We start from the raw sequence: 19565 nt of genomic DNA on the forward strand, positions 1-19565 counted from the left end.
TTCATTTAAGAATCAGTGAGCCAGAAATACCCACAGGAGTATGCCATAACAGAGTGGTCTGAGGCTTAAAAAGGTTGCATTTATCAAGGTTTCTGTCGCAAAAATCTAAGTGGAAAAATTTTCTGATACTTGCAAAGTATCTACTACCATGTACATACTCTGCTTCAGTTCTAATTTTCTAACATGAAATGGCACTCTAAAGTCTGAGATTTCTTTTAAAATCACCTGTATATTCCTGTGTGGCATCCAGTGGGTCAATCCAGACAGTAACACTTTCTGCAGGTACCTCTTTAGAGGTAGTTATTTCCTTCAGTATATCCTCAGGAATCTTACGATCCCACAAGATAACCTCCTGATCAGTTGCATCCACATGTTCTTCAGTATTTATCTGCATCGAAAAAAAATCAGTACTTGATAAAACATTAAAGAGAAAACATTTCAGATAAAATCACATAAATGGAAAGTAATTTCTCATTTTTGTTTATTTAGAGGTACTTTATGGTCATCTAAATTCTACTTTTGTTCCATAAGGAAAAAGAAACCTGGAAACGACCAAACAGTAATCAACACTAGCAGATCATCAAATCTAAATACAGATGAAAGAAGAAATCAAAAGGGATGAAAGAAGAAATCAAAAAGTACACAATGTACTCAATCTTCTTTTTTCCTATACTCCAAAAATGTGTCACAGGATCAGGCGGTGAGGTCACATTGTCTACTTTTCACTTAGTAATGAACAAAATTAAAAGCATACACAATCTGACTTACCATAAAGATGAGTACTTTTTATTAGCATCCTGTCTACAAAAGAATAAACTGTATATTCCTTTAAACTAGAGATTTCTCAGCCTGGACACTAATGACAGCTTGGACAGTACAGGTCCTCATTGTAGGGCTGTTCTGTGCACTGCATGATGTTTAACAGTATCTTCAGCTACATGCCACTAGATGCTAGCAGCACCACTCTTTAGAAGTGACAACCACAAGCATCTAGACTGCCAAATATGCCCCTGCTCCATGGAAAATCACCACTTTAAACAGTAGGCTTCTTAATGCATACTTTAAAATGGCAGCTTTTACTCTGAAACCTCAGAAAAAAACAGCATATCTCAGAATGGACTTCAGTTTCTTTTTTTTTTTTTTTTAGATTTGATTTTTTTTAAAGATTTATTTATTTATTTGAAAGACAGAGTTACAGAGAGAGAGGAAAAAAAGAAAAATCTTCCATCCACTGGTTCACTCCCCAAATGGTCACAATGGCCAGAGCTGGGCCAATCTGAGGCCAGGAGCCAGAAGCCTCTTTCGTGCCTCCCATATGGGTGCAGGGGCCCAAGTACTCCGGCCATCTTCTGCTGCTTTCCCAAGGACTTTAGCAGGGAGCTAAGCAGCCAGGACTCAAACCAGTGCCCATACAGGATGCCAGCACTGCAAGTACCCACTATGCCACAGCTCTGGCTCCAGATTTTTTGATTTGAAAGGCTGAGAGAGAGATCTTCCAACTGCTGGTTCATTTCCCAAATGGCTTCAATAGCCAGAGCTAATCCAGGCCAAAATCAGAGGCCAGACCTCCATCTGGGTCTCACACATGGGTAGCAGGGGGCCCAAGTACTTGACCCATCCTCAATTGCTTTCCAAGGCACATAGCATGGAGCTGGACTGGAAGTGGAGCAGCCAAGCCTATGAGATGCCAGCACCACAAATGGCATCATAGTGCACTGCACCACAATACCAGTCCCGATGGCACTTTATTACCTTATTTGGACACTGCCTCATCAGAAAACTTCATTTATCAGATCACAACACATACACACAAGAAAAATGTCCCCGAAATGTAGGCTTCACTTAGGAACTGACAGCCTAAGCAGGACAAGCCTCCTTCCAGGACAAGTCATCATATCGTATGCCAAGTGATGCCATGCCTAGACCATATGATGCTGAGCCAGAGTAATCACTGCACTGACAGTGAATGAGGAAGCTGCCACCAACAGGACAAAACCCCTACAACTTACAGTAATCTCTGGAATGCTCCCTGAAACATCCCGAATTCTCACAGAGAAGGTTATATCAAACCATTTAAATCATAAACTATTTCTTAGCACAGAGCACAGTAAATACCCAATTCATCAAATGCTGCCTTTATTAATTCAACAAATGTTTATTGATTGCCTACTATATACAGACACAGTCCCAGGATCTGAAGTTTGAAACAAAAGTATCTGCTGTTGTGGAACTTAGATTCTGGTGGAGACAAACAATACACAAGATACCTAAGTAATACCCAGTATGCTGGATAGCAGTAGAGAGAAAAAATAAAGCAGGGAGGGACTTGGAAGTATATCATTGGAGAGGAGAGGAAGAGTAACTCTTTATGACACGTGGCTAGGATTATTCATAACAAAAAATTGCAAACTACCTAATATCCATCAATTGATGCATGGATTAAATATATTATAGTACATCCATATGATGGAAAGTTACTCAGTCATAAATAGCACTGAAGTATCGATTCATGGTCGAGCACAGTTGAGGCCCTTGCTTTGTGAAATCAGTAAGACATGACATAAACAGTATGAGTCTATTAATGCACAATACCCAAATAGGCAAATCTATGGACACAAATTAATGGTTGCCTGGGTTAGGTGGTGGGGACGAGATGAATAGCAAGTAGGTAAAGGTATATCACCAGAGTGATGAAAATGTTCTAAGGAAAGCCATCACTGCAAAGGTGGTATCTGAGTGAAGACCTAAAAGAAGGGAACCTGGCAAGAATCTAGAAGAAGTGCCCTCCTACTCACCAATAAACAAATGCAAAGACTGAGGTGAGAGTATACCTGGTGTGTTAGAAGGCCTCAAGGACAGGATGAGCCAAGGTGAAAGGCACTGGAGGTGAGGACCTTGTAGGCCAACAGACAGGTGCCATCCATCATCACCTCTACTGACAATGTGCAGCGGTGCTAGTCATTGCAATAAGCTAAAGGGGAATGGAGGGTGTGTCTGAGGAATATGAAGATCTGAAAGGAAGAAACGAAGCCATAATATGCAAGTTGGTGGACTGAGCACTGAGAAAATCCAAAAGAACTCACAGATAAATCATAGAATTAAAAACAAAGTTGCTGGATAGAAGATAAATATTTATCAATCAACTGATTATAGATTAGCAACCAGTAGTTATTTAATTCTCTAAAAAATAGGAAACCATTTAAAGGGCGAGCATTGTGGCTCGAGGGTTAAGCTACCACTTGTGATACTAGCCATCTCATATCTTTCTCTCCCTCTCCCCTTCCCCCCTCTTTTTCTTTCTTTCTCTGTTGCTCTTTCAAATAAATCTTAAAAATAAAAGAAAACCATTTGAAATAACAGAAAGAAAGTACTTGGGAAAAGATTATGCAACATGTAATACATAGAGAAAAATTAAACTATTAATAGACACAGGGGCCAGAGCTGGAACAGAGTGGGTTAAGCCCATATCTGCAGCACCAGCATCCCATATGGGCACCAATTCAAGTCCTAGCTGCTCTATTTCTGATCCAGCACCCTGCTAATGTGCAAGAAAGCAGCACAAGATGGCCCCAGTGTTTGGGCCCCTGCCACCCACGTGGGAGACCCAGAAGAAGCTTCAGTCTCCTGGCTTCAGCCTGGCCCATCCCTGGCATTGTGGTCATTTGGAGGGTGAACCAATGGATGGAAGATCTCTGTCTCCTTCTCTCTGTAACTCTGACTTTCCAAAAATAATTTTTTAAAGGTATGAACAAAAACCTTAACAAAAATCCCATTTTAATGGATAGAAAGACAAAAAACAGTAAAGGGGTTGATGATGTGGCATATGTGCTTATTATAGTACTGATATCCTATATCAGAGTTCCAGTTAGAGTCCTGGTTGCTCTGCTTCTGATTTAGCTTCCTGGTAATGTGCCTGAGAGGGAAGCAGAATATAGTCCAAGTACTTGGAGTTCCTGACTTCCGGTTTTAGCCTGGCCTAAACCTGGCTCTTGCAGTTACCTGGAAAAGATTCTCAGTGCCTCTCGCTCCCTTCTCTCTGTCACTCTGCCTTTCAATAATAATAATAATAATAATAATCTTTTTAAAAAGTAAAAATGCCAGTTTTATGATCAATAAAAATGTCAATTTTATCATCAGTAAACTATATTTAATCCAAATCAACCTAAATTCTTAATTTTTTTTTCCTTTTTTTCGGAATTTGGACAAGCTATTTCTTGTGTTTTTTTTTTTTTAACTATTTCTGAAATTTACATGGTAGAGTAAAAGCCAGAAGACCCACCTTTTGGAGGAAAGGAAAAAGGGAGAGAATATCAGGGTGTGGTGATTATCTCTACCATATTATTAACACATTTTAAAATTTTTACTTATTTATTTGAGAAGCAGAGACAAGAACACAATCCAGGTCCTCCTGAATAGATGGCAGAGACTCAAGCACTTGAGCTGTCAACGTGTGCCTCCCAGGGTGAGCATTAGCAAGAAATTAGAACCTGGAGAGGAACTGAGACTTGAACCTAGGCACTCTCATATAGGATGCAGGCATTCCACAGGCAGCCTGCTTATCCAAACATCCTCCTCTAGTATGACTTATTTTAATATAGAATAATTAAAACCATGGCACTGATGAAGCATTTTGGCTTCAGAGGTCACACTTTCAGTGATAACACTAGACTACCTCTGAAAAATGAAAGAAGCCGTGAACCTGCAGATGGAAGACCTTTCTGTCTCTCCCTCTCCTTGCAATTCTACCTCTCAAATAAATAAATCTTTAAAAAAAAAAAAAAAAGAATCTCAGAAAGACAATACAGTTCATGTTGGGCCTTGATAACTTCATTTTACAAAAATGATAGTGCCAAGTCTGACTGGCAACTACTGAGCCTTATTATTAGATTTTTGCTTATAATTCAAATCAACTTCACCATTTACTCTCAAGTGAAAAATAACTAACATGTTATAAACTTATTATTTGAAAAATATGCACTGGGAATGAGGTGAGGGAGAAACAAACAAACAAGAACATTACATAAATACTCAGTCTGCTTTTGCATACTGCTAGTTACAACCTGCCACTACCAAAAGACATCTGTAAATTTAATAAATCCACTACCCACCAATGTAAATGCCCCTCCACCAGCTGCTGAGGTCAAAACTAGGGTATCTTTCTCAGCCCTTTTCCATATTCCACATCAGACCAATAAGTCCTGGATTCTACCTCCAAGTTTTAAATATGCATCTATCAGGGCCTGCACTGTGGCATAGCAGATAAAGCCGTCACCTGTAGTGCCAGCATCCTATATGGACACTGGTTTGAGTCCCAAACGCTCCACTTCCAATCCAGCTCTCTGTTATGGCTGGGAAAGCAGTAGAAGATGGCCCAAGTCCTTGGGCCCCTGTACCTGCATGGGAGACCTGGAAGAAACTCCTGGCTCCTGGCTTCAGATTGGCACAGCTTCAGCTGTTGTAGCCATCTGGGAAGTAAAACAGCAGATGGAAGACCTCTCTTTCTCTCTCTGCCTCTCCTTCTCTCTCTGTGTAATTCTGACTTTCAAATAAATAAATATTTTAAATAAATAAACATGTATCTTCCAAGAAAATCCTACTTTAAGCCACCATCTCTCACTTGGGTTTCTACATAAAACCTCAGATTTTTCTTGCCTTCTATAGGGCACTCACCCATTCAACAACTATTGGATTACTACATACTTCATAAACAGCTTTGTGGACCTGCTTCAACAATGAACAAAACAGACAATATCACTACCCTTACTAAAGCTTCCCTTCTCAACTCAGTAAACTGTCATCTTTGTAAATCAGATCATTTTAAAACTCCCAGTTTAAAACCTTCCCATAGTTTTTCATTATACAAAGACAAAATCCACATTCCTTACCATCACCATCATCTACAAGGCCAATCCTAAAAGATCTGACCCCAGGAACTGTTATCCAGGGAACTCTTATTTATTTCTTCAAAAAAAAAAGAAGAAAAAAAAAAGGATATATTTACATTACTTGAAAGGTAGAAAGAGGGCAAGAATGAGAGCAAGAAAGAGAGAGAGTTCTTCCATCTGCTGGTTCACTCCACAAATGGCCATATTGAAGCCAAGATCTTTAACTAAGTCTCCCACGTTAGCAAGGGCCTAGGAACTTGGGCTATCTTCTGTTGCTTTCCCAGGCACATTGGCAGGGAGCTGGATCAGAAACAGAGCAGCTGGGACCCTAACAGGTGTCTATATGGAATGCTGGCATCACAGGCTGCAGCTTTACCTGCTGCACCACAATGCTAGCCCCTATTTGTTTCCTTTACTCTGCATCCTGGACTTAGTAGTTTTCTTATGGTTCCTTGGCCTGTCTAGCTGTACATTTGCCCAGATCTCTACATTTTAACCTGTTTCTTATCATTCAGGTCTCAGCTCAAATGTCATAGCCTCAGTGTGGCCTTTTCTGTTTACTACAGATAAACCAAGATCATAGTTACTTTCTCCACATGATTCTTTTTGGCTTCTTCAAATCCCTGATCAGTATTTGAACCACCTTCTGTTACATGTTTGCTGTCTATCTTGACTACCTAGAACACCAGCTCTGTGAGAGTACAAGGACACAGACACAGTTTTTTTTTTTTTTTTTCTTTCATTTTTGTAGCTCCAGCCCCATAAAGGGGTGGGGAACATTTGGCCCACAGGCTGTAAAAGGACCACCCAATCATTTGGTCTGGACCCTGCCAAGGCAACCACAGGCAGGACTAAAGTTAGTAAATCTACAGCAGGCTAATTTTAAGTTGGTAATTTTGTATGGCCCACAAATGAGGTTATAAATATCCAAATGGCCCTTGGCAGAAAAAAGGTTGACCGCCCCTGGAAGTAGGTGCTCAATAAATTCTTCTAGAGTGAAATACTATTTTTAGCCAGTGCAGTTTTCCATTTCTTCCACCATAATCACGTTCCACTCAATCTACCACCCTCCCTGCTCTCATCCCTCATCCCGACTGCCTGTTACAGACCTCAATAGGGAATTTAAGAATAACAAATGAGCTTCCAGCTCACATAGAGCCCATACCTATCCAAATAGCCTCAGTCAACCAATCCTCCTGAAGAAGCCCTCTGTGGTATAAATGGGGGGAAAAATACAGCTTTTTTTTTTTTTTTTAAAGAAAAAAGCATTTATTTTAAAGGCAGAGTTAGAGAGAAAGAAAGAGATCTTCCATCCGCTGGCTTACTCCCCAAATGGCCGCCAAGAGCTGGGGCTAGGAGCTTCATCTGTGTCTGTCTTGTGGATGCAGGGCCCCAAGGACTTGGGCCATCCTCTGCTGCTTTCCCAGGCATATCAGCAAGGAACTGGATTGGGGGTAGAACAGCCAAGACTCGAACTAGTGCCCATATGGAGGCTGGCATCGAAGGCGGTGGCTTAACCCATCATACCATGATGCCAGCCCAAAAATGCAGCTTTCAGAGAACCTATGATTTTAGCAGGATAAGCCTAGAAGGTTTCTGGAAATCTGAAAACAGACCTTAGGCTATGGTCTGACCTTAGGCTATGGTCACGCTTAATAACTCATCTTGCAGTTTTAACACATACCTAGCAACTATCTAAACATTCTCATATTCTGTGTTAGCCTGTATATGTAGCAAATATGGATTTCTTTATGTTAATTTGCCTCCTAAGCATTTCTACTGCTCACTTTCCAGTTATCATTAGTCTTTTCCTGGGTATACGGAAGACTTTATGTCCCATTTCCCTTGCAGTCAGAGGCACATGGCAGAGTTCTGGCCAATGAAATATGGACAAAGATGTAGACATATGAAACATGGACAAAAATGTGGCTGCATATCACTTCCTGGCTAAGCATGAAACCAGCGACCCTGCTCAGGTCTCCAATTTCTTCTCCTCCTCTTCCATGTTGACAGTAAGAACCACACATCAACAAACACAAATGGGTCACAGAGTGACTACATGGAAGACAACAGCGTGGGAGAACCAGGCTTCTGAGATTTGGGGTTGTTACCATAGCACTGCCTACTCAGTTCTTCCCAACTAATGCTTTTTCTCTTTTATAGCAAAGTAAATATTCCCAAGCAGTATAAGAGGCAGAAAAAATTTACATGTTTGATTCAATTTAGTTGATTCTCTTTCTCTATACTTGAACCTTGCACCAGCAACTCTGAGGAATAAAAATTGTAACAGGGAGGGAGTTAGGGGAAACACAAGCAATAATTTGCAGCATAAAACAGTAGGAATGATACATACATATCTGAAGGGGAAGCACAGCTTAAAGGCGGTATTAGCAATGAGAACAGAATCTAGAATAAGAGGGATGGTCCATAATTCAAAAGCATAAATTGTTCAGTCTCTATGTCAAATAATGCCTGATTTAGCATAGTCATGTTAGGACTCATACTTTGCAAATTCAAATATTTTTAGAACAAGCCTGTCTATTTAAAGATTATATTTGATTATATTTATATAATATATGTACATATAAGCATATACATGTATTGGGGCTCACTTGTACCTCAGGCAAAAGAAAGGGGAAAGAAACTATTTTTCATCGGTATTGTCCAAACTCAAGGTCCCAAAACATAACTACTGGTTTTAGTATGGTAGCTCAGCTACTTTAGGGTTTGAAGGGATTTTGGGTTAACTCATTAAGGAGGAATCAAACATTTACTGAATCTCTCCATAAATCATTATGTACTAGTAAGTTTTTGAATATAATATCTCAAATAGTGCCAACCTCACACTAAGGGTGATGGTTAATTTTATGTCAACTTGACTGGATCAAGAGGTACCTAGATATTTAGCTAAACATCATTTCTAGGTGTGTTCATGACACTGTTTCTGGTGAGTTTTGTGTTTGAACCAGTGGACACAGTAAAGTAGACTGCCCTCCTAAATGTGCATGGGCATCACATAATCCTTTTAGGGCCTGATTAGAACAAAATGGGGAGGGAGAGAGAGAACTCATCCCTTCTTCTGCCTCACCGACACATCAGTCTTCTCCTGCCACTGGACTGAGACTTCACATCACTGGCTCCCTGGTTCTTATGACTTTAGACCTGGACAAAATCATTGCACTAGCTTTCCTGGGTCTCAGCCTCCATAATCAAGAGAGAAATTCTTTGTTAGAAATCCCTATCGGTTGCTTCTCTGGATTATCCTGACCAATACAGTAGGCATGCAATCACTACTTTCTAAATGTACAAAGAAGCATCCCTCGGGGCTGGCCTTGGGGCATAATGGGTTAGGCTATCTCCTGTGATGCTGGCATCTCATATAGGCACCAGTTCGAGATCTGGCCACTCCACTTCCCATCCAGGTCTCTGTTAATGCACCCGAGGAAGCAGCAGAACATGGTCCAAGTCCTTGATAGCCGGTATTGATGTGGGAAACTGAAAAGAAGATCCTGGCTTTGGTCTGGCCCATCTCTAGCTATTGCAGCCAGTTGGGGAGTGAACCAGCAGATGGAAAGTATCTGTATCTCTCTCTCTCTCCCCCTCCCTCCCTCCACTTCTCTCTCTGTATAACCCTTTCAAATTAAAGAAAAAAAGGCACTAAAATGTTTAATTCAGTGTCTGCTACTAGTTAGAAGCAAAGCAAAATAAGCTGAGCATAAATGTCCCAATGCCTGAGTTTCTAGTCCTCATTTTCACATGCCCTATTCTAACACTCTCCTAACTAATCTCATTCACCTCCAAATGCCAAAAACCCAAACTAGGTCGTATCACAGACCTCAAGAAAAGTCAGTTAAGTTTGGCCACCTTTGGGTACTCCAGTATTAGCCTTAAGATGAGGTCCAAACTCTTCTGAGCTTGGAATATAATCTTGCCCATGCCTACCTTTTTTTTTTGTTGTTTACATTTTTATTTAATGAATGCATTTTTTCATAGATACAACTTTAGGAATATGGCAATTCTTTCCCCCATACTCACCCTTCCACCCCTACTCCCATCCCATCTTCTTCTCCCTTTCCCATCTCCTTCTTCATTATGGTTCATTTTTAGTTCGATTTTATATACAAAGGACCAACTCCATGTTAAGCACAGATTTCAAGTTTGCACCCACATGCCTACCTTTCTAATCTTCCACAGTAATTCCCTGAAGTTTATCTTACCCAAACTCATCAGGTTACTTGGATTTGCTATGCTATAGTTTTTCTTGGGCCTTCTCTTTTGACTACTGCTTTTCTCTGCCTGCAGTGCTTGTATCTGCACCTCTCACAAGTTACCCTGATCTTATAGAACAAACTGTGGCCCAAAGAAGATAAAGACTGGCCAGGATCACCTAAGCTGGTTACTGGGTAAGATGTCAAAGAAAGTATTCTTGGTACCAGATAAGCACATCTCAAACATTTCCAGTGAGTTCTTCCATTAAAAGAAATGAGCTTAATTCTCATCCTACAGGTCAAGGAAGGCAACCACCGAAGTTATTGCTGTCAGACTGAAGTACTATACTTTATCTTCAAATAACTCATCGTCAAAACTTCTAACAATTCAAGGACAGGAGTTCCTCAAACGGAGTCTTCTGTACATTAAATCAAAACCATAGGGGCCAGCACTGTGGCATAGCAGGTAGAGCTGCTGCCTGCAGTGCCAGCATCCCATATGGGAGCCGGTTTGAGTCCTGGTTGCTCCACTTCTGATCCAGCTCTCTGCTGTGGCCTGGGAGAGTAGTGGAAGATGTCCCAAATCTTTGGGCCCCTGCACCCGCGTAGAGACCTGAAAGAAGCTCCTGGCTCCAGATTGGCGCAGCTCCAGCCATTGTAGCCAATTGGGGAGTGAACCAGTGGATGGAAGACCTCTCTCTCTCTGTAACTCTTTCAAATAAATAAATAAATCTTTTTTAAAAAAATCAAAACCATAAGTCCGGGCAGGCATTTAGCCTAGCAGTTAAGATGCCTGTATTCTGTATCAGAGTGCCCAGTTTGAGGCCTGCTCTCTGCTGCCAATCCAGTTTCTTACTAATGAACACCCCACAAGGCAGCAGGTGGTGGTTCAAATAATAACAACAACAACAATAATAAAACAATAAAACCATTTACATCTAAGTTTATTCTGAGGTGGAAAACTCGCTCCACAAGTCTTCACACTTCACTGCCACCATTATCCACAAGGATATAACTGGAACCATGTCCCACAAATGGCTGCAGTTACTATTACTCTGACACAATGATATCAAACATTGCTAACATTTATGAAGAAGCAATCAGCTGCCCTGGGACTCTTCCAAGATCCCCGAGAAAAATTTAAAGACAAAAGGAAATCCAAAGACCCCAGACCAAACTTCACTTTTGTTAGGACCTCATTAATTTCTCTGGAGTATAAGTTTCTCAACCTGGGCACCAACTGAAAAATTGGACCAGATTAGTCCCTGGTTATAGGGGACTATTGTGTGCGTTATTTGAAAAATATTCAATAGATGCTAACAGCAGTCCACCCCTGGTTGTGACAACTAAAAATGTCTCCAGACATTGCCAAAAGTCCTTTGAGGGAGAAGGGGTCACGCTGATCTTGGATGGGTGCTCTAACATGACTCCTGGTATATCCTTTTACTGATGAAAGGCAGATGGGAAAACTCAGGCCTCAGATGCCAAACAGGAAAGTTAGGGAGAAAAGAAAATACACCTTTCTCATTTGCACAGGGCACTAGGTTAAAATAAAGGAGTATTTGCAGTTGCTCAAAGGTCACTTTCCATCAGGAAGTACACTGAGTGTGATATGATTTAAGTTTCTTATCAAAAAGTTTTGGGTGAGGTTTCAAAAACAACCAGGCATTTAAATACTCTGCTTCCAGGCACTGGGGGAGGGCAGGGTAGAGGGAAGAAATGCAGAGTTGAGTCTACTTTCTAGATGACGAGAACATCTACCATCCAGCCTAAACAACAGAGGAGTGAAAGGAGATGGCAACATGATGCCACCCCAACTTTGACAGTACATAAATGAACATAATTTTTGTATTCCACCAATCAACACCCAGCCTGAACACTAAAGATGTACACATAAACATTCAAAGTCTCAGAAGACGACAGTCACTTCACATTAAGGCAGAGACTTCAACATCTACAATTCCAGAAGCATGGCTTTTGTGTTTAATGAAACAGCTCACAATCTTTGGCAGTTATTCCCTTATTGTTTGCTAATAAGTGAGAAAAAGCACACACACACACAGATTGTTCTCAGTACTTCAGATATTTTTGTCTTTATCTCTCAAATAAGTTTTTGTTTTTTTTTTTTTTTTTTTTTGGACAGGCAGAGTGGACAGTGAGAGAGACAGAGAGAAAGGTCTTCCTTCTTCGTTGGTTCACCCTCCAATGGCCGTCGCGGCCGGTGCGCTGCGGCTGGCGCACCGCACTGATCCGATGGCAGGAACCAGGTGCTTCTCCTGGTCTCCCATGCGGGTGCAGGGCCCAAGCACTTGGGCCATCCTCCACTGCACTCGCTGGCCACAGCAGAGAGCTGGCCTGGAAGAGGGGCAACCGGGACAGAATCCGGCTCCCCGACCGGGACTAGAACCCGGTGTGCTGGCGCCGCAAGGCGGAGGATTAGCCTGTTGAGCCACGGCGCTGGCCCTCTCAAATAAGTTTTTCAACTCTGCTTGCTATATTTCACTGTTGTTAAGTGTCTACAATCGTATGTTTTTCTCAGGAGGACACACTATTAAATTTTATGTAGTCTCCCACAGATGCAGCTAAAATCAAAAGCTAAGATAATTTATATAAGCCATGGAATGTCATGAGCCTCAGATTTCCCATCTATGAAGTGGGCATTAACAAAGTTTACTTCTTAGTGTTGCTTATGTGTGGCCTGTATATGAGCATCCGGGATACACTGAATAAATGCTTACTATTAGCACGGATATAAACATTGTACATCAACTTCACTGAAACTCCTGCTTGTTTTATTAACTGGTGGGAAACATCCACCTTTGGGAGAAGACAAAGCAGTTATTCACAAGCACACCTTACATCTAGACACAAAGGAGGATAAGCATTATTCATGGTAACGGAGCAAGTGAGGTGAAAAGAAAAAGGCAAAAATATTATTTTGAGTACACATCTGAAAAAAATGCACTGATGTCAATTACATCTGATATCCACCAGCTCATGATAGAAAGCTGATATTCCTTTCTACTGTAACAAAAAAAAAGGAGGAGGAGGTGGTGGAAGTGGAGGAAGAAGAGGGAAGGGAAGGAGAGGCTAGGAGAGAGGAGGGAAGGGAAGAGAAATGAGAATAAAGCAATATGATAGATTGGAAGGAGACTTACACAAGATACATAATTGTACAATGACAACACTATTAACTTTTCCAAAAACAATACTAAAATGTCAAACACCTTGCAAAGAAGCCTGTGATATCACCATTAAATATTGAAATTTCACTAGAAACAAATTTTCTTCCCAATATCCAAAACTCACTGTTAGGTGAGAAAAGACACAGAAAGTATTGCTACACTACGCTGAACTCTTCCCCTGGAACTGCAATACATGTTATTTATTTATTTATTTATTTATTTATTTATTTTTGACAGAGTTAGACCGTGAGAGAGAGACAGAGAGAAAGGTCTTCCTTTTTCCCTTGCTTTACCCCCCAAGTGGCCGCTATGGCCAGCCAGCACATTACCGCCAGCGCGCTGTGCCGATCTGAAGCCAGGAGCCAGGTGCTTCCTCCTGGTCTCCTATGCGGGTGCAGGGCCCAAGGACCTGGGCCATTCTCCACTGCCCTCCCAGACCACAGAAGAGAACTGGACTGGAAGAGGAGCAACCGGGACAGAATCCAGTGCCCCGACCGGGACTAGAACCCGAGTGCGGGTGCCGCAGGCAGAGGATTAGCCTAGTGAGCCGCGGCGCTGGCCATGCAATACATTTTAAAAGCTTTGTAGGCCATTCAACAGCAGCGCCACTGAAGTGATGGATTCAAAAAATATTAACAAATCGACAATGTCTGGATTTTCCTAAGATAATGTCAACTCCTGGGGCAAGCACTGTGGCGTGGCAGGTAAAGCTGCCACCTGCAGTGCTGGCATCCTATGTGGGTGCAGATTCGAGTCCTGGCTGCTCCACTTCTGCTCCAGCTCTCTGCTACGGCCTGGGAAAGCAGTGGAAGACAGCCCAAGTCCTTGGGCCCCTGCAACCACGTGGGAGATCAGGAGGAAGCTCCTGGCTCCTGGCTTCAGATAGGCCCAGCTCCACCCATTGTGGCCATGTGAGGACTGAACCAAGGGAAGACCTTTCCTTCTTCCTTTCCCTTTTTTTTCTTCCTTCCTTCCTTCCTCTCTTTCTTCTCTGTCTCTCTGTAACTCTGCCTTTCAAATAAATAAATCTTAAAAAAAAAAGAAAGAAAGAAAAGAAAAGAAAATATCAACTCCAGAAAACGACCCATGAAAAGGTAAAAGTCAGTCCGCTCTTATTTCCTTGGAGGAAAAAGGGATCTCTAAGCGAGCGCCAGGTGACAGCGACTGAAATGAAGTTGCTGGGTGCACCCTCCCGACGCTTTCCAGAAGGGCCCCCAGATTCTGTGCCACGGAGAGAACTACAGGCAAACTATTTCACGAGCATAACCCTCCCGAAATGCCCTGCACACCGCCACCTCTGCAACAGGACTTTCACGGCTCTGGGCCTTCTGGTTGGCTCCTGGAAGTTCTGCCAGAAACCATGTACTCCAGTCCCACTAAGGAAAATCAGCTGGGAGAGAGGGGCTGCACGGGACGTTTCTAGTCCACATCCCCTTTACAGAGGAGCCTGTACCTGCGAGGCAACTCATTTTCTCAGCCTTTTGTCAGCAAAGCCCACCCAGAACCCAGGGCTCCTGACCCCCGGTACAAACAGCGCGCGCACACAACCCAGGGCAGCGTGGGCCCGGAGTCTGACAGCCTGCGACCTCACCCAGCTTTTCCAGGAACTGCCTGCGACCTCGCGCACCTTCACTCCGGCCTCTTTATATATGCACACATCTGCAAAATGGGAGCCAGAGGCCCCACCGCCCGGGGCTGTTAGAGCAGCCAGCGCCCGGAGCCACGTTCCCAAGGCCCGGGTGGGGGCGCGCCGCCCTCCCGCCGCCCGCGGCCCCCCACCTGCACGCTGGGGAAGGCGGTCTTGAGCAGGTAGAACATCTTGCGGTTGGACAGCACGTCGCCGCTGGTCATCTTGTCCTCGGCTCCCTCGCGCGTCTTCCCCTTGGACTTCTCGTGGAGGACGTTGCTCTCGCGGACGCGCCTCACCTCGTCGCCGCCGCGCATCGCGGCCAGCACCGACACCGCCAGCATCTCGCGCAAGTCCACGGTGCCCCCGTCCGCCGCGGCCGCGGGCCCCGCCGCGCCGCCAGCGGGCTCGCCGCCCATGCCGAAGACGCTAAAGCGGCCGGCCAGGAAGCCCGAGTAGAGGTGGTAGAGCACGCCGAGCCCCAGCAGGCAGAACACGGCCACCCCCAGCGGGGACAGGCGGATGCCCATGGGGGCCATGGCGCGCGAGGCCGGGCGCTCGGGGCGGCGGCCCTCACAGGCCTCCCCGTGCCCGCCGCCGCTGCCGTAGCCGCCGCGCTCGGGACCGGCCGCCGGGAGGGCTACACAGGCGTCGGCTCTCCGGCGTCCGCGCGCCCCATCATTCCTTCCCGGGAAACGTCGAGCCGCGCAGCGAAGACCCTCGTCGCCGCCTCGCGAGCTAGATTCTCCCCTCCCCGGGCAGCGCCGCTCGGTCTCTTCGGCCGGCCGGTGGCTCTGACTTCCACGTTAGCCACGGGCCGCGAGGTGAAAGGGGAGCGTGGGTGTGTATCCGGGTTACGCCGGGGGCGTGGCGAGGCAGGCTCCTCCCCCAGGCGGGGCGGCTGGCTCGGCTCCTCCTCCCGAGTCCCGGGGCTGAGCTGCCTTGTTTTGTTGATTTTGGTTTTCAAAGCGCTGCTGGGGCAAGCAAGTGGCTTTCTGCTTTGAGTTAAGTCTCCCTTTCTGCGGCCACGTATGGCTGAAGTGAAGCCACACTGGCGGTCTAGCGTTTCTCATCACTCTCAGATTAGTGAGAAACCGGGTAAAAACCGTTTTTTAAAGCGAAGTCCGTAAGCTTTTCTCTCTGGTGCTTGTGTACACGGAGTCTAGTTTTAAATGGTCTTTCAGGGGCTGGGCAGAAAGGGAAGGACTTGCACCAGGGTGTTAATTCTGTGATCTGAAAGTTTATTGTCTGTATTTATAGATTTTCCCTTTTACTCCACATGCCAGAAGAAATATCCTCTAAGCAAGCACGCCTTGCTCTCTGGCTGTGCTACTGAGAGAAAACACAGTAAGCTGCCCGGCTTCTAGGTTTACTTTAGCCCTGCCTTGATCCCAGAAGCACAGGAGGGAGAGGTAGTTTTTTAACAGAATCCACTTGCTGTAAAGGTTGTCCATCTAGAATAGGTAATCTCTGACTCAGTATAAGCCCTCCAAAAGGCCTATAACAGAAGCATTTAACAGAAATAACTGCCTTCTCCCGTGCAATCATAACAGTGCTTACTAAATTTTAACAAATATTATAATATGTATTCTTAAGTTTATCTTTAATCCTTTTTTTTAAACTTTTATTTAGTAGATATAAATTTCCAAAGTACAGTTTATGGATTACAATGGTTTTTTCCCCCCCGTAATTTCCAACCCACCCACAACCCTCCCATGTCCCCCTCCCCCTCCCATTCCATTCACATCAAGATTCATTTTCGATTATCTTTATATACAGAAGATCAATTTAGTATATATTAAGTAAAGATTTCAACAGTTTGCCCCCACACGGAACACAAATTGCCAAATACTGTTTGAGCACTAGTCATATCATTAATTCACATTGAACTAATTAATCCTAAAAGTGAATAAGATGGGGGCCAGTGCTGTGGCATAACGGGCAAAACTGATGCCTGCAGTGCCTACATACCATATGGGCACCAGTTTAACTACCTGCTGCTCTCTACTATGGCCTGGGTAAACAGCAGAAGGTGGCCCATGTCCTTGGGCCCCTGCACCCATGTGGGAGACCTGGAGGAAGCTCTTCTGGCTTCAGCTATTGCTGCCGTCTGGGGAATGAACGAGTGTATAGAAGACCTCTCTCTTTCTCTCTGCCTCTGCCTCCCTGTAACTCTGCCTTTCAAATAAATAATAAATCGTTTTTAAAAATAGATAAAAATAAAATTTTAAAAAGTGATTAAGATGTACACTATGATTCTTAAATATTAAAGTATTTTTAGGAAATCAACTTAGGATGCAGCCTGTGTTACTGCTAATAGTTAAAATGCATTGGTTTTAAGTGGGTTTTGGTAGTAATCACCCTAAAAACTGTAAGTTCATGGAACATCTGAACCTCCATTGCTAAGCAAGTCAAATGAAGCCTGACCTTTACCTGTTTCCTTAGAGTCTGGGCCTCTGCAGATAAAATAAACACCGACTATTATTGTTTGCCTAGTCTCCCTGCCAGCAATCCATAACTAGACTGAAACTAATCACTGCATAAAATCAAGTACAAATATGAATCAATGAAAGAACGGTCCCTGGAGTTTTGAAAGCACCAGAGTTTAAGGAACTGGCACTGTCTTCCTTTGGGTAGCAACTTCCTAATTGAGCCAAGTGGCTTTGAAAAGAAAGGGCTCGAGTTACTATGGATAGCCGTCCCAGGGATATAGAGCAGAATTGGAAAACAGACACATAACTTGGGCAGAACCACAATGAGATCAACGAAAAGATTCAATTGCAGGAATCCATGAGCATCAGCTCGGCCCTACAAGAAATGCATGATTACAGAAATGCTGCGTTAGAAGTGAGAGGATGATAGCTGCCGTCATGAAAATGCACGAAAGTTAGGGCTTAAGAGCAGAGTAGGTGTACCAGAGAGAAAAGAAGAAAAATCCAATGATGCACATTTTATTTCTGCTTTTTTTATTATATAATTTGATGTATATTTAGTTAAGGTTTTTTTCTAACCCATATTAAATAGGAATATAATTCCATTGTGTCTTTCTTGTATTCATTATTTAGTGCTGTCAGGGTTATGCTTTTTTTTTTTGAGATATTTATTTGAAAGTTGGAGTTATACAGAGAGAGAAGGAGAGGCAGAGAGAGAAAGAGAGAAAAAAAGGTCTTCCAACTGCTGGTTCACTCCCCAGTTGGCCACAATGGCTGGAGCTGCGCTGATCCAAAGCCAGGAGCTTCTCCCTGGTCTCCCACGCGGGTGCAGGGACCCAAGGATTTGGGCCATCTTCCACTGCTTTCCCAGGCCAAAGCAGAGAGCTGATCAGAAGTGGAACAGCCGGGACTCAAACCAGCGCCGATATGGGATGCCAGCACTGCAGGCAGCAGCTTTACTCACTATGCCACAGCACTAGCCCCTATGCTGGTTACTTAAAATGAGTGGGAAAGCATTTGATTCTCCATTGTATGAAAGAGCATATTATCATGCTGCTATTCTTTAAACATGTAGTAGAATTTGCCGGTGAAACTATCTAGGTGTTTAGTTATCTCTGAGAGAAAACATTAAAAATGAATTCCATTTCTTAAATAGATGAGATTGCTTAAATAAATTTTCTTTCAGAAAGTCACTGGCAATCTAGCCTCTCCATTGCAGACTTCCCATTCAGCAGGTTTTCTTCCTATTTCTTTTCTAAATTCACGTTTTTGAAGAAATCTTGTATGTATATTTCACTTAGGTTGCCCCCAACTTGCCAGTATTGTTTAACAAACTTTAAGAAAAATAGAGATATTCATTATTCAGCGATCCTACTACTGGGTAAACACCCAAAGGAAATGAAACCAGTCTACCGGAGAGACACCTGCACACCCGTGTTTATTGCAATGGGATCCACAGAAGCCAAGATGTGGAGTCAGCCTAAGTGTCCATCAGTAGAAGAATGGATAAAAAAGATGTGGTATGTATACAGAGATACCACTCAACCATAGAAATGTTCAAAAGCCTGTCATTTGCATTCTCTCTGTCTCTTCCTCTCTGTCTTTCTGCCTTTCAAATAAATAAATAAATAACAAAATGCAGACTTTTTCAGAGACGACTTGTAATTTTTATTTTATAAATAAAATCAAACAATAAGAGAATAATGTAAATTTTTCCACATGTCATTTTGTATACTTTTTAAAAAAAGATTTATGTAAGAGGTAGAGTTACAGACAGTGAGAGGGAGAGACAGTGAGAGAGGTCTTCCATCTGCTGGTTCACTCTAAATGGCCACAATGGCAGGAGCTGAACAGATCTGAAACTAAGACCAGGAGCTTCTTCTGGGTCTCCCACGTGGGTGCAAGAACTTGAACCATCTTCCACTGCTTTCCCAGGCCAGAGCAGAAAGCTGGATCAGAAGAAGAGCAGCTGGGACACAAACCAGCACCCATGGGAGATGGGCGTAGAAACTTAGCCTACTATGCCACAGCGCCGGGCCCCTTTTTTGTATACTTTTTTAAAAAAGATTTATTTATTTATTTATTTGAAAGGCAGAGTTACAGAGAGAAAGGCAGAGAAAGAGAGATCTTCCATCTGCTGGTTCAGTCCCCAAATGGCCACAAGACCAGGGCTGGACCAGAAGGAAGCCAGGAGCCTGGAGCTGCTTACTGGGCTCCCATGTGGGTGC

At 43.4% G+C, this 19565-nt stretch overlaps 1 protein-coding gene across 1 annotated transcript in view; it reads right to left on the reverse strand.

The window, feature by feature from the left end:
* BPNT2 (3'(2'), 5'-bisphosphate nucleotidase 2) overlaps positions 1 to 15726 on the reverse strand; it is a 35232-nt gene extending 19506 nt beyond the window's left edge. Inside the window, exons 1-2 of the mRNA XM_002710504.6 lie at positions 15058 to 15726; positions 226 to 388 (exon numbers count right to left, since the gene is read on the reverse strand). Of these exons, the coding sequence (XP_002710550.3) occupies positions 226 to 388; positions 15058 to 15444 (550 nt within the window). The 5' untranslated portion in view covers positions 15445 to 15726. The remainder of the gene's footprint in view (positions 1 to 225; positions 389 to 15057) is intronic.
* Between the last annotated feature and the right edge of the window lie 3839 nt (positions 15727 to 19565).

The sequence above is a fragment of the Oryctolagus cuniculus genome, chromosome 6, assembly GCF_051225735.1.
Source record: "Oryctolagus cuniculus isolate XC-2025 breed Fujian yellow rabbit chromosome 6, ASM5122573v1, whole genome shotgun sequence".
NCBI lineage: Eukaryota > Metazoa > Chordata > Mammalia > Lagomorpha > Leporidae > Oryctolagus > Oryctolagus cuniculus.